The sequence below is a fragment of the Blennius ocellaris genome (genome assembly GCF_963422515.1).
Source record: "Blennius ocellaris genome assembly, chromosome: 20".
NCBI lineage: Eukaryota > Metazoa > Chordata > Actinopteri > Blenniiformes > Blenniidae > Blennius > Blennius ocellaris.
The window spans coordinates 14,872,253-14,888,143 of record NC_137669.1 but is presented as its reverse complement, the minus strand read 5'-3'; the positions used below and the strand labels follow the sequence as shown (position 1 = coordinate 14,888,143).

At 38.6% G+C, this 15,891-nt stretch overlaps 1 protein-coding gene across 1 annotated transcript in view; it reads right to left on the bottom strand.

The window, feature by feature from the left end:
* Window positions 1-15,891, bottom strand: part of gabbr2 (gamma-aminobutyric acid (GABA) B receptor, 2) — a gene marked incomplete at both ends in the record, with an annotated part of 178,687 nt that overhangs the window by 112,570 nt on the left and 50,226 nt on the right. Inside the window, one exon of the mRNA XM_080516552.1 lies at window positions 14,669-14,806. Within this exon, the coding sequence (XP_080372678.1) occupies window positions 14,669-14,806 (138 nt within the window). The remainder of the gene's footprint in view (window positions 1-14,668; window positions 14,807-15,891) is intronic.

Genomic DNA, 15,891 nt, shown 5'->3' with positions numbered 1-15,891 from the left:
CCTTTGCAACCTTTCCCTGGGAGGCTTGAGAATACAGAGTGCAGCATCTGCTTTATTTAATGAAGCACATCCATTGACTGAAATTTGTAGCATTGAATTGATTTACAGTACATACCTGCATTCGATCTGAGCATGCTGGGTATCATCACTCAGATGAGCCAGCAGTGATCCTCTTTCAACAAGGAGATTCATTAATCAAGACAAGAAATGGTTTGAAAGGCCAAAAGCTGATGTGTGCGATGGGAATTCGATCCTCTACCAGCATTTGGGACGATAAATAATTACTGGATTTTAACTGTAGTCAAATTCCAGGGCACCCACATTACATGCCTGGCTTCATACAACTAAAACTAATATAATCAGTTTATGCAAAAATATAACACCGGTGTTAAGGAGAACACCACAGGATGACTTTGAACATGAGACCATCAACACCTTCTAAACTGCAAGAGATAGGTTGGAATGCTCGACTGAAATAAACTAATATAAATATTCAGTAAAGAATAATTGAATGCTCACACGAGAACAAAAAAGGCGAGGATAATTCACAATTCTTGATTATTTCTTTATTATTTAAAATTCCATTCAATGGAAATATATTTATGTCTGTCACTTGAAATCTTAATCACTGCTTAAACAGTCATGATGAATCATGAAATAATATAATGATAATGATACATTTCCACTTTGTTTGGCCTAAAAACTTGTCTATCAGACTGGTTATGTGGAGGACAATTCAGAGGGAAATAACTTCTGGCAAATACTGACATTACTGTCATTAAGGAGGATCATAGTGGTAATTGTTTTTTTTTACTTATTACTTATACTTACATAGAATTGATACCATGCTATTTGTTTTTTTTTTCTTCTGCTTTAACAATCATCAAATCAATTGTGTAGTAACATTCTTTTTGTTGTTGTTTTCTGTTGGTTTTGATTTTCAGAGAAAGGTTAATTTAAATATGGATAGCAAGTTACTATTACTGTGTCTTGTGAAAACAGTAATTTGTACTTTTTCACTCTGTCCACCTCTACAGTTCACATGTCATAATAAATTGTTTTAAATTATTTCTATTGAAAAGTGCATTAATGCTCTATCAGTCATAATAATAAAATGAACAAGAGAGTAGTAGCTGAAAAGTAGATATTACAAGAAGACAGCATGAGAAATAGCTCTGATGCATTTGGTTGTAAAACTATTCAGCGTGTTCACATCAAACACACATTTGCTTTTAATACCGCAGGGGTATTTATAAATTTAAAGGTTGGTACACGTAGAGAATGCATCTACCAAAATGTGTGTGTGTGTGTGTGTGTGTGTGTGTGTGTGTGTGTGTGTGTGTGTGTGTGTGTGTGTGTGTGTGTGTGTGTGTGTGTGTGTGTGTGTGTGTGTGTGTGTGTGTGTGTGTGTGTGTAGACATGTTGAAAGACGTCCGACCATATGCACACTCCTCATTCAGTGTTTAGGAACATTGTGCCCCACTTTTTTTTTCTTTTTTTTAAATTTCATTTGCCAACCTGTAGAGCTCAGTGTTCATCGTGTGTGTGTGTGTGTGTGTTTGTGTGCCATACATATATATTATTACGGAGCATTCTAAATGTGAATGAGCTGACATACATTTACAAGTTCTTTTACATTTATGACTCTACTGTTGCACCTGTGTCACAGTTTTTACATGTATATGCATACATACCATGTTTTACGTGCATGTATGTGAAGAGACTGAAGCTCAAGAATGGACAAATTCATTTCTATACTAATGAGCAGGCAATGGTGCTCTCTCTCTCTCTCTCTCTCTCTCTCTCTCTCTCTCTCTCTCTCTCTCTCTCTCTCTCTCTCTCAGGCCCTCCTCCTTGCAAACCACTAAAAGGTTTGAATTAAAATTTTAAAGAGAGCTGTGGCGTGCGGCCTGCATCTGAGGACATTTATATAAACACACTTTGCATAACCGAAAGCACTGTGACTCATATAGTTTCTGTCTGTCAAGTCAGAAAAACTCTTGCTGGATGTTTGCAGCTGTCCAGAAAGGCATGAATACTGTATTCACCAGTCAACAAATTATATATATATATATATATATATATGTGTGTATATGTAAAAAAGTGTTATTAACGTTTGAGTTCTAAATTTTAAATTCTAATGTTGTTTCTCATTTTAAGCTCTTTGGCTTCCCCTTGCATGATTGCTGATCCCTGCATGATGTGTTTCACCTGTGCCTGAGATTGTGATTGTCTTCACCTGCTGACTTTGTTATATATTGGGCATTTTCATTGTGTTCTGGTTGTTGGTTCATCCTATGTTTCCCTGTGGGTTTCTTTCAGTGTCTGTTTCCGTGATCTCCAGGTTTTTTTGATTTTTGTGTTGTTGTTGTTGGTAGTTTTTTGTTTATTTTCCAAGAAAAAAAATGGACATAGACCATGCTAGGAAGTCTAAAGCAATGTTTAGTTTACTTTTATAAAAGATTAGGATGTGTTTACAGCAGCTGCTGTGTTGCAAAGATTGTAAAACAATCTGGGTGTTAAAATACACGTTACTCTATATTAAGAGTACTAGAACTAATGTGTACTGTGATATTTTATACTGCATTGCTCAATCTGAAAGGCTGTGTTATGGGAAAAGACACTGCAATATTCACATACTACGTATAAATTATAAACAATAGAAAAAGTCCTGACAGGGATCATTTTAAGGGCTCTATCTTCATATTACAGCAAAACATAAATATTCACCAGCGCTGACATTTCAGAGTTGAAGTGCATGACGACCTTCTGAACAAAAAAACCCATAATGCTGCAATCTATGATATTAGTGGCTTCAGTAGATTTATTGGTGTGAAATATATACTGCATGACTGGTGTAAATGAGTTGTACTACAGTAGGAATACTACCGAGGAATGAAAACTGGGAAGCAACATGTTTATACACACAGGGTAACGATTTTAAGCAGCTGATATGTTGTAAAAAAAAATCTGCATGTAAAAATAAGCCATAGTGGCAAACGTGTACTGCAATATTGTACACTATAATATTTGATTATAAAACTGATTCATAGAGAAAGAAAATGTGAAACTGCAGGATGCCGTCAGTTACAGTAACAGTAAAACAAATTTAAGGTGGCTTAAGTGCATTTAGTTATGTGAAAATATACATTACATTTTCCAAGTAATTCAAGATTTAAAAAAAAAGCAAAGCTACCTAAACAACACTTCAACTCCTCTATTTAAAAAAAAAAAATCACTTCAAAAACAAATCAGCTACAATGGCTTAAGTTACAGTATATAAGAGCTCAGAAGCAACCAGATAAAAGCAGCATTTTGCTAAATGTTTATTCTCACACGCGATAAGGGTGTGTTTTGAGCAGCTGTACTGTTACAAATATTAAAAACAATCTGGGTGTGAAAATGAGCCAGACTGGCAAATGTGTTATATTTATACAAGATCTAATGGGTACGGTGATATTGCAGCCTACATTAGATTTGTCATAAAGAAAGACACCACTATACCTATATAATGTATATTATCAGTTATAAACAATGGGAAGCCTTATGGGGTGACAATTGAAAGGGTCTATATTTATATTGCAATTTTTCTGAAAAGCATACTTGGTCTTAAACAATCAAACTTGAAGGCGTGTGTAGTGGAGTGCACATAGAGTGTAGTTCACAATAACTATGTAACGTTATCAGTTACAAACAATAAAATGAAAAAAAAAACTTAAATTGTGCCATATGAAAGTGCCTATCTTTATATTACACCAAGAAACTGCTCTGTCATTTTCAGTATGCACACCATGCTCCCAATTAACATGTAAATGTGAGACTGCAGCAACAAAACAAAGATAAATCTTTTGACAAATGTGACCGTATAAACGCATCATAATGCAGCAGAAAGCATGTTATGACTATTCATGAAAGCACTTCTTGCCGTGTTTGTCCACACTCTGAAACAGTACAACCCCCATATCTCTGCCAACATAATTGGAATATGGGCCCTCCTCATGCCAAACGCTCCACCATGTCTCCGCCAATTATAGCAATTCTCACTTTTTGTGCCCAAGGGTTTCTGAGGCCCTTTGAAAAGGAAAACCCCCTTTGTTACAGGAGAGATTGGGGTGGAGAAAGAGGGTGAGGAAGAACAAGAGGGGGAGGAGAGGGGAACAAGTTTATGGAAACGTGTCAGGATGCGAAAGCCTGTGACCGTCTGCATGCTAACCGAACATGAACGTCGCATATCTGCCCCTGCATCTATGCACGTATGAGCTTGTTCATTTATCCATCTGAACAATTGTTTGTCTGCCCAAGTCTAAGCCTGAGTGGCACAGCTGTTCAAAGAGGACACCAACTGGCAGTGGGATTTGTGTTTCGAGAGAAGAGACGCATGTTGGCCTAATGTTGACTGAAAAGAGATGCATCTTGGAAATCGAGTTCATCACCAAATCCAAACATACCTGTAGTGTGGGAATAAGGGAAAAAGAAAACCGGGGCACACATATTCATCAGAAAACATCCACCATGGCTTAAAATGAAATCAACAAATGAAATTGCATATTTTCATTCCCACCTAATCCAGAAATGACACTGGACACTTTACAATCATGATATTATCAAGAGATCGAGCACACAAGCAAGATTCTAACACTCACCAGGCCCATACAAGTCAGAAGGCCAATGCTAAGTATATTTATATTTTTATCTAAAGTGATTTTCTCTTCAGAGACTAAGTTAACATAGACTGTAGCTTGACAGACATCATTATTTATCGTGACTGATCACACTTGATTCCATTTGTAGCCGCAGGTGAGAGAAGAGAGGTATTCAATGGCTGCACCAACAGGGAATAAAAATAGCACTGAGCTCAGTATCAATCTCAAGGAGGCTTAACGCTTCTGCATCCTGATGTCCCGATAAAGCGAAAGAGGATCGTGTGGGAGGAAAGAGACAGAAAAGAGAGACAAAACGGAAAAGGGTATTTAATCAAGCAAGGAGGCAGAGAAGGTCCTCAAGTCTTTCTGCCTCGGTGTGTTTGTTGTACAAACCACTTTAATTAGTTCTGCAGAAAGCATGTTGTTATTATAATGAGGTAAATACAGCCATGATTTGTACAGATGAGTTGTATTTCATGCTCTTCATGTTATAGCAAACAGAGAGTAAAATTAAATTCATCTATTTGCCATACCAGCTGATCCAACTCATGGAGAGGCTGGAGCCAATCCCGGCTGTGGGACTGATTTACTGATATCCTGTGTACAGCGAGCTAAATTGCATGCTTCCGCAAATCAAGTGCTCTTTCACTTTGTGCACGTTTTGCTCATGATTCACTAAAAATAACACCAAGAGTGGCATCACATGACAACCACATGTATTCAAATGAAGGATTTGTATTCATCACATGAGAAAGATCGGTGGAAAGCTGCATCACGTCTATGTTCATTTACTTTTGGTCACCATGCAGTGATTGGACAGTGCACTGAGAGCCCTTCACAACAAAATTGTGGAATTTAATATGTTGATGGAGGAAATTTGTCAAATATATCAGACCTTTATATAATTAAATCCACATTTTTGGAAAGATTAAAAAAAAAGCATTATGGTCGGCTAGAAAGTCAAAGTTTGAGATACAACATGGAAAATATTTTGCAGAGTTGAGTTCTTTCTACAATAACAGCAGCACATCTGATGAAGACTGAACGTTTTTAAATGTGCTTAAAACAGGTGCCATCAGCTACAAGAATAGCAAGTGACATTGCATGTTGTGCTTTAATCAGATAGCATTATGGCCTCATAGTATTTTGCAACACGTCCAATATTTCATATATTATAAAAGTAAAGGTGCTAAATGGACAGTCTGTGTTGTTTTTTGTGTCTGTCAAATGCAATACTCAGCATGTGAGCTGTAGTCCTACTCTAAATGCAATTCCATGCTTGCTATTGTTTTTATACTCGTAAAGCTTTAGTAGAACAAACCTCGTTTAATCCCTTTATTGGACCACTAATTTCTTTGAACCCACACAGAAAAATGCATAGATATAACTAAGGCTATCATCACTGTGAAGTTAGACTACCTGCCTCTCCACTAATTGTGTGGCCTGACAGTAAACTTTTTTACTCTTTTTTTCCTCATGAAGGCTTCATTTCTCACGTTTAATCTGTGATTAAAAGGTCTTTTGAGAGCATGATGCACTAATACATTTATTAAGAGAGTCGCTGAGTGTATGTACATGTGTGTAGGGTGTGAATTATCCTCAGGGTTATCTACTGTTTAATCAGGTTATATCATCACTGTACATCAGAGTGGAGTGAGAGAATGAAGAGATGCGGAGCAATGGAAGAAGGAAAACACTCTGTAACAGTCTCAAGAGTCTTTCTCTCTTTCCATTTCCTTCCTCCTTCGCTATGTTTGTCCTCGTCTTTCCCCCCCACTCTCTCCCTCTTTTTGTTCTCCCTCTTCCACTGTCTCTCTCTCTCTCTCTCTCTCTGAACGGTGGTTGATGTTTCAGATATTAGTGAGCTGTGTCAGACAGTTAAACTGCCCTTTATCGATCCTCTAAGCTTCAATCTTTCCAAGCAGCCGTTATGGTTTTAATGGCTTGTAATGGAGCCGGGTCCTCTTTGATGTACAATTGCTCAGTGAGTCTGCCCTTGTTTTTGATATAGCTTCAAAAGATCTTCCTAATGCTGGACTCACAGCAGGCCATTTCCGACATAAATTCTTGGGTCGATTGGGGACCGGCTCTTGTGATTCTGAACTATCCTGATATTTGGGGGGTAGGATCAAAAGGAGATGAAGGTGAACAGGGTAACTGAGGTTTTTGGAGGGTTGTAAAAGCTTATTAGCTACATTGGGCTGCAATGTGGATTAGACATCACTGAAAACCGATATTGACTCATTGGACAGGAGCTGCAAATGCATTAACATATTCCCCAAAACTCTCTTACATGATCCAACTAAAAGGTTTACAGCTTCTGATTAAAATGCATCTTAAAGCGCCTTCTGGCCGCTATTTGTCAACCTGTCAATAATTCATCAAATGGTTTTAACCTGACAAACATAAATGCAAATAACTGACAACAATTGATCTTTCATTAATAGTAAAGCATATCATGTTTGAAAATAAACTTTAAAAGAAAAGCTCAATATAGCATGAAGTAATGGCGCCTCTGGTGTAGTTCAAAGTCATACGTTGGATACAGAAGATAGGAGGAAGATGAAATTAATAACGGAGTTAAACTGTACATTTACTTATTTTGATTATTACTATTAACTCCCGTCACAAAGAGATCGGAGACAGCTGATGTAAACTGTGCAAACATATACGGCTTAAGGCTTACTTTGCATTCAACAACATATTTTCCTCCCACATATTATCAGTACATTGAGACGCTGTTATATTAGTATCGGAATTTTATTTCACTCTTGAGATCTCGTTTAATTGTATCCCCAGCATCCCGTGCTGATGTGTGCAGGAAAACTCTGATCTCTGTCAGGCAGCACAGCACAGCCCCCTGCCAAGCCTAAAATTATATTTGTCTGTTTTACACTATGTTTTTCACTCTACTCCACTCAACTCTACTTCAGTTTGGTTTGGGTTTTTTTCCTGAGCATTGTGCCTCCAACTTACTTCTTTGTGTTCCCCTGGACTTATGTCAACTCTTTGTTTAGCTACTGTTTATGGATGTCTGAGTTTTGGGCCATGGATTACACACAAGTCAAGCTGACTTTATTATGAGGTGTTTGTTTGAACCTCTTTTGTTAATTTAGAAAAAAAAATTTGTGTAAACCATAGCCAGCTCTTCAAAGTCCAATGAACTGTTTGACCTGAATAGGAATTTGGGGTGACTGCTGATATTTGTGTATGTTTGCAGTGTCTGGCAGGTTCCCCACCGTCATTAGTGCAGCAGATATGACATGGATGTTTTTGTTTTCAGTCACCCGCTTTCAGATAACGACAGGGAGGATGATAGTACGTGTATAAAAGAATAGGTTTCAGCATGTCTTCATTTTGTGTTCCTCTTGAATATGTCTCAGAGACCTTGGCATTGCAGAGACTTGTCAGCCATTAAAAAGAAATAATTTCCATTTGTTGTCGCTATCCTTGGAAAGAACAAAAAAAGCAGCAAGAGTCTATTTCGACGCTCTTGTTCTTATTGAGTGCCTCTACACAAGCGTGTTTATTCAATACATGAAGCCAACAGTAGCAGCAAGTTAGCGGGCTGCATTCAACAAATGTTGCTAATTAGCTAATGACTGTGTTTCCTGTCAAATTGCACGTCTTGTCACTGTGAATAGGTACAAGAGCATGTGTATGATCAGCCTCATGCTACATGCTGGTGTATTCTTCAAGTGCACGCAGCTTTCATGACCAAAATGTCTTATTAATGTACGGTAAAGCACATAATTAATACTTTTTTATCTCTTTGGCTGCTTATTTTTGGCTTTGGCGAAGAAAGAAAAACTGTGGCAGATTTGTTGAGAAAACATGGCGTATTCAGGGGCAGTCTTCCTATTTTTACATCTATGCTGCAGGCTCATTTGTCTTAGAATTCCATTTGCTTTAAATTTCAACATTCGCCTTGTTGAACTTCGTCAACAATCTGTCCAGTAAATCTGGAGTATAATTTACAACTGAATAAAAGGGCCGTTAAGGCGTTTTCTAACTCTTCTTTCAAACAACACCTTCACATGAATGACTTCCACGAGCTTCTGTCCATTAATGATAATTATTTTGATATACTTGAAATCCATTCCATGAGCAGAAACTCATGTAATCTGGGGCCAAGTCGAGTGCTCCCTCAAGCCAAAAAATTGAGCTTTTTAAAGCTCTTTAAGCAGGCAGTTCAGCTTATGTTTTGATATTTGGATACACTGATTGTAAGCAACGTTTAAAAGGGGCCATGTCCTTAAGTGGTTTTCCCACTGACTTTGTGAAATAACATTGATCCAGACTTAGGCTGGTTGTGACAAAGTGAAAAAAAAACAAAAACACTTGAAGCTTCCCCTAAGCGTTGCTTAGAAGCTTTCAGACAGTTAGAAAACCAAACCTAAATAGCTTTCCAAAACATCTTGTCTTTTGCTGTATTACTGTGTTTACAGATTCATTTGCAAAGAGAGATGGTTGACAGACTTAATTTCAAACCAACACTTTGCTGGGGTCACCCCAGTCTTTAAAAAGAGGGTGTATATAACATTTCTACATAAAAAAAAGAACACATTGTGGACGAAGTGACGCTGGATTTGACTCATGTTGATATATGATGATCTGTTGTGATGCTCACATTACCCCAGTCCTTGCTTCCTTGAGATTTTAGCCTAAACTTTTGAAGTGATGAAATATTGATACGGCACACACGAGGGTTTGATGTAAGTGAGGCAGAATACTGCAGTGCTAGGCACCACATGTTTTATTGAACGTTCAGTGTAGCACTCAAGGAGAGTGAGAGAAATAAAATGGGGGAAAAAAAGAAGACCCTAAAGAGATGGTTGAAGCTTGAAAAATGAGAATGCTAGAAATGCCAAAACAAGGACACAACTTCTGTGTCCCTTAAATTGCCTTGTTTAATGAAGCATCGGCAATCAATACTGCAAGTACTGAAGAAAAATGAGCTTCATATGGAAGTAAATATTAGCTCTATGTCCAGATCTTGACCAATAATACGTTGGGAAGGCGCATGCACCTTTTCCTCCTCCTAAATATTGACTTCAGTGTCAAGCAAAAAGATAGAGGAGTCAGGTTTGTTGCGAAAGTTTTGCAAGCTTTATGCAATCAAAAAGAGACAAAATGGAAGTTAAAGCTAGCATTTTTCGATCTCTTAAAAGCATTTTATGTCAGCATTACCATGGTAACAGTGACACATCAATATGTCAGATATTTTCACATGGTTTGTCCATTGAGATGCAAACAAAGTGCAGTCGTTTTCATCAAATTTACTAATGAAGATTCGCTCTTATGTCCCACCAAGCCATACATACCGATGCAGATGCTGACTTCTCATTGCAACAGGCTTGAGAAGGATCTACTTCTGACTTCTAAAGCCATTTCAAAATGACCCGAAAATTAATTCCCTCAATTACAAATGCATGTATCAAGAGAAAGAAAACCACCAGGAAGCCTTTCTGTGGGACGATCTGAGGGGAGGAGGAGATTTGTCTGCAATTATGGGAACTACCTGTGGTTTATTGATGTGGTGATTGTGAGGACCCACATTTTACTCCTGCAGTTTGAATCCAGGTTGGTAATTAACATAAAATGTGTCAACTGCTGAGGTGTCAGAGACTTTAACCAGCTTCAAAAAAGTGGCTTGCTGGATCAGTTTCATTGTGAATTGTAAATTGTATAAATAGTAAATGTTTATCTAAAAAAGATCAGTTGATCAAGTCAAAATCAGTTTGCAACTGTGGGAATTGGAATTTCCACCTCAAAGTACAATATATATGTAACAATTAACAGCGTGGCAAAGTACTATGTGTTTGCATTTTAGAAAATTTCTTCTCAAAAGACATTGACAATGTAAACAGTGAGGATGTGCAGCATATCATGTTGTTTGAAGAGTTTTCTGTTAAGCTGTCTTTGGAGTACTAAAACAAGTACTTCACAATTATTTAACTTTATACTCCGGGACAATCTTGGAATAAGTACCTAATATTGTTAACATAGACTTGGAATATGCATCACTAAACTATTTTCCTCTCACCTTTATTCATGCAAAACAATTAGGAATATATAATGATAATAAAGCCAACAATCTGTAACATTTCTGCAAAATACAAATTGTGTAGAAATAAGACTTGTAGTCTTCAACTTCTCTTCCAAATTGCAAGAGGCAAAATGATCTGGAAGCATAATTTATCATTACACACTCGACGTGGCTGAAAATGAACAGTGCCACCACTGATAGGCCTAATTGGTGAGCGAGAAGGGGCCGGCTTGGGCTATTTCCTGGCAACCAGTGAGCCGGTTAGAGAAAATAGATACCGATGATGCGGAGAGGAAAAGAACATCTATGAAGTTCAGAAAAAAAAAAAAGAAAAATGCTCTAAAGACTGTGTTGACTGGCAAACGATACCTGTGCCAGCAATCATTTCAAAGGCTCGCCAGTTGCTTTATTGGAGTCATGTAATGTCGTGGTGAGAAGAACACAAGGTTATTCACCCCACCAAGATGGCTGCCAAGAGGATGGCTTTAACATTCATTGTCTCACAGCAAAGAAGAACCACAGCAATCAGTGGCATTTGTGGCGGCTGGTAAATCACAAACACAGCTGCATCTTCGCCCGCTTCTTTGAATTTCAATTTTGTGCTGTTAAAGTGTCTGCTCCTGTCTATCTGTTTTCCTGTTATCCCCCCAATCCGCTCCTTGCCATCTATCCACTGGCCCTGGTAGCATTCTTATCCACCATTTTAATTTGCTTGGGCAGTCATTTCAACACATGTACAGTACTGTCTTACAAAAATGTGTAAGTACAGAGCCATAGAAAGCTGCTCAGGCAAACAGGGTTGACAAATGAGCCACTTTAACAGCATTACGAGACATGAGTCAGTACCAAAATGTGATCATGCAGCACAACAAATGTGAAAGCAGCCTTTTACTCCAAAACACAAGAATCAAATAAATAGCTTATCGTAAAGCCCCGCAACACTCTGATAACAGCCCATTCATTTCAATTAGGTATGTTGGAGCCACAAGACAGTGACATAATAAAGAGAAGGGATCTGTGAGTTGGTCTGCTGATAAAAACTAATATTACATTGTGATCCTATTTACTGCAGTTGCTGCACTTTAGATAATCTTTGATGAAATATTTAAAACACTGGGTACAATTCAATGAAAATTGATTGCGTCTTTTTTTCTTTCTTTTTTTTTTTTTCAAATCAAATCTATTGGCATTGGTCAGCGCTGTCTTCATTATCTGACATCCCACCAGCTCCAGCCAGAGGTTTTGGCTAAACTTTGTGACACGTTTCTACTGACAGAGCTCTTGGCTGTGTGGGACAATTCTGTGATAATTAAACAGCAATATAGAAAGTACATAAATTACTTTTAGTGAATAGGTCCATGGACATAAGTTATTCATCTTCATGATAGATAACATGTCATGCTGTGAAAACAGGATGACTTTCTACAGTATAAGTCTTCATGGGTTATTTTTGTCCTTCCCCTTTATGCCTATATATTTGTTTGTCTCAATGTAAATTCCACTGGCAACTCACTTTTGATGCAAAATATCACATGTGATGCTCCTTGTCCTAAACCTGCTGTTTAAGTGTGTGTGTGTGTGTGTGTGTGCGTGCGTGCGTGCGTGCGTGCGTGCGTGCGTGCGTGCGTGCGTGCGTGCGTGCGTGCGTGCGTGCGTGCGTGCGTGCGTGCGTGTACGTTCAAACATGTGTCCTGAACAGGCATGCAGTGGGAGTTTATTTTTGTTGAGTCTTTCAAAGCTGAATTCATTAGGCATCAACACTGATTGAATGCTATTTTTATGGGTGTATGATTAAGCTTTTTCCAGGAGCGGTTGTTCTCTCAGCTATCTGCACTGTCGATAGTATCTGCCAGGCTCCCTGTTTTGATGTGGAAATGATGAGCTTGTTAAGCCTGGCCCATAAAATCGCCATGGAAAATTCTCTATTTCCTTCCAAACCTACTCAAGTTTTGCTGGTGGGTTGCCAGGGCTGGGTAATAAATATGCAGGGTGACAGAATTCGCAACTTTAAAAAACAGATTCCCACTGATGTGACACTCTAAAAGTTGTGGGGTTCAGGATCCCAGACTCGCAATCATCTGTCCTCCTGTCTCTACTTTTATTTTCTTTGGCTGGAGGGGGCTCATCTTTCTATTCTGCCATCCTTTTAATCCCTCTTTCCCTCCTTCAAACAAAAGCATTACTCTAGCTTGAAGCAAAATCCACCTCCCACCAGAGTGGTTGTGGAAGCAGACAGTTATGCGTCTCCCCTAATATCAATTAAGCATACTCTGAATACAAATGCTTTCACAAGAACCCAATATCATGTGCAGACTGTTAATTGGACATATGTAAATGAGCATGGAAAGCACACAGGTCCCTAATCTAAGCTGTCTCTGTTGCCTGTCTGTAACTGTATTGTACATGTACACTGAACTGTGTAGTCTGTGTATTTTTGCAGATTTCCAGCTCAGACAAGATGTGCCTTTAAGATGACTCATATGCTTCTGACACTGAAGTATATTCCACTTTGATAAATAATGATATCCCAAATCATCACTTTTCAGTGGACATCTGTTTTAACATATATTATGACTTAATACTGCACTGAGTGTTTCTATACCTGCATGCTCGCTGCCCCAAACATAAAGAGAAAACTTACTGTTTAAAGAACTAGATGACTGCATCATGGCTGCCATTCACCTTAACATTCAAGCCACTTGCTCTGTGGCACTCAGGCAATGTCCCAGTGTGAATTTGAGATCAGACTGGCATGAATTTCTTGGTGCTGGTTTGGGTATTGAGAGAAAGAAAAAGAGCCCAGTCGGCGACGTGCTCTGGGGAACACACCGTACCAAACATAGTGTTCTGCAGAGCATAAGATTGCTAGTGCAGTTCACACAGGTATCGCAGCCAAACAAGCCAATAAAAAGAGAGACTGGCATGCATACACACACATGCACACTTGCACACACATAAACCAAAAAGACAAATACTTAAGAGGATCTAAATTTAACTAAGACTTGAATCGTCTTCAGAGACTTGGGATCATTACCGACGGAAAGTGAAAACAGCAACACAAAATTTGTCATTCTTTCATTCTCTCATCTTGCTCTTCTTTCTACTAAAGCGACCCAAACAAGACGGCAAGCAAATAGGAATATGAAAAAAAGCAGATTCACAGTCAGATCAAGTGTTGATATTGTCACATTCAGCTCAAAACGGGCTCTCGAATTAGGCCCTCTCTTCAGAGCACAGGTTTCACCTTTCTCTTATCAACTGTATGTCTGATAGCCTTTGTTTTGCAGGAAATGAAATGCACTAATGAAAGTGGGAAATTCCTCACTATTTTGGTACAATACATAGTAAAAAAAAAAGAAGAAGAAAAAAAACTAAAAAACTGTAAGCAATAGTGCATAGGGGTCAAAGGTTTGCAAGAATATGTTACATTTGATAGCCACAGAGAGCAATCATGATGTCGTACTGAATGACTGCAAATGTAATTTAGGGCGTGAGAGTAATTGAATGGCAAGTTTTATTATATGAACGTTGGGTAATTAACATACCTGACCTGAATAGTAACAACTTTATTATCTCACACTAATGATGAAATCAAGAATTTATAACACTTCTCTTTATATACTCCAGTCTGATTTTTTTTAAAGAAATCCTGCTCCAATTTTTAACATCAGATTTTTTGGTCCTGTTACTATGCCTTTAAACCATTTCCACCCTGTCTCTAGTTGTAATAAAAATATTCACCCTGGCAAGGTTAATGAGGCATGAAGGCATTGAAATCCTTAAACCTATTGGCACTCACAAAAACAAGGAACAAGAATTTTAGAAACCCAATTTATTCAGAAAATGATTATATTCAGGGAAGCACTAAAACAAATAGAGCACTGCTTGTTGAGACATGCGCACGCACGCACGCACGCACGCACGCACACACACACACACACACACACATAAAATAACAAATACAGCGCAACTGTACCTGCACCAGATTCCAGCCCTCCAAGGACTCGGCAATGATGGAGGTCACAGAGGGGCAGACACCTCCGAAGATCATCAGGTGTTTGGGACCATAGCATATGGCATCAAAGAAGGCCCGCAGCCCCTTCGCATTGTCACACTGCAATGACAGAAGTGAGGGAGAAAAGAGGAAGGGGAAACAGAGGAGGAAGAGGGAGAGAAGGAACAGAAAGCGAAATTAATTTCGTTGGGAAAATTGGAATTCTGGAGATATTGTGGTTTTGACCACAACTTGGCCTTTCAATGGTGAGGATGACATTTTTGTAGCCCTCACAATGACAGACACAATCAGACATCACAGCTCCAGGCTGGTGAGGTATAATGTTAATCTGACCTGAAAGAAATGTTGAATGATAATTTTCTCTGTAATTCCTATCTAGACCAGCAATTGGAGAGCAGATAATTTCTCTGCCAAAAAAAAAAAAAAAAGAAAAAGAAAATCTGTTGGCATGAGATGTAAATTGAGAAGTACAGCTTCACATGATACTCTGTTCTGAGTCAGTGAGTGGATGAATCAATAACTGCAACAAAAAGGCATAGAAAAACACCCCAGTCATGGCCACATGGTGATTATATCATGTGAAGTGGAGAAGTACAGAAAAGCAGATATGCAGCAGTATCTGTTTCCTCTGTACTGTTTTCTAAAAACAATGGGACATTCAACTTGCTGTGTTCTCTGAGCACATGTTAACATAATTACAGGGCTCTGTGCATGTGCTTGCATATGCACGTGCGTGTGTTTTGAAGCCATGTGAAACAATGCAGCTCAAAGGCTGCAAATGCGATCCAGCACTCCGATCCAATGCTGCAGAATGCAGCCATTTCACATCACTATAGCAACCAGAGAAAAAGACTGAGAGAGAGAGAGGTAGAAAAAGAACGACAGAGAGAGCAAAAAAAAAAAGAAGAAGTGTAGGTTTCTATCGATTGCTACATGATCTGGCTAACTGGTTTTGCTGTGATTTCCTGATTTCAACAGTCTGTAATGATATTCCTATCAGCGGTAAACACTTTCCCCCTCAGTATTCTATTATTGCCACTCAATTCAGGATGTGTTCCTGTGTGCAGCTGATAGATAGATGAACCGACAGACTGAATGGCAGGTGGGGTGTGTGTATGTGCGTGTGTGTCTTCTGACACAGTCCATCTCATCTGGAGAGTCATTTGACCTTGTTAGCCATCAGC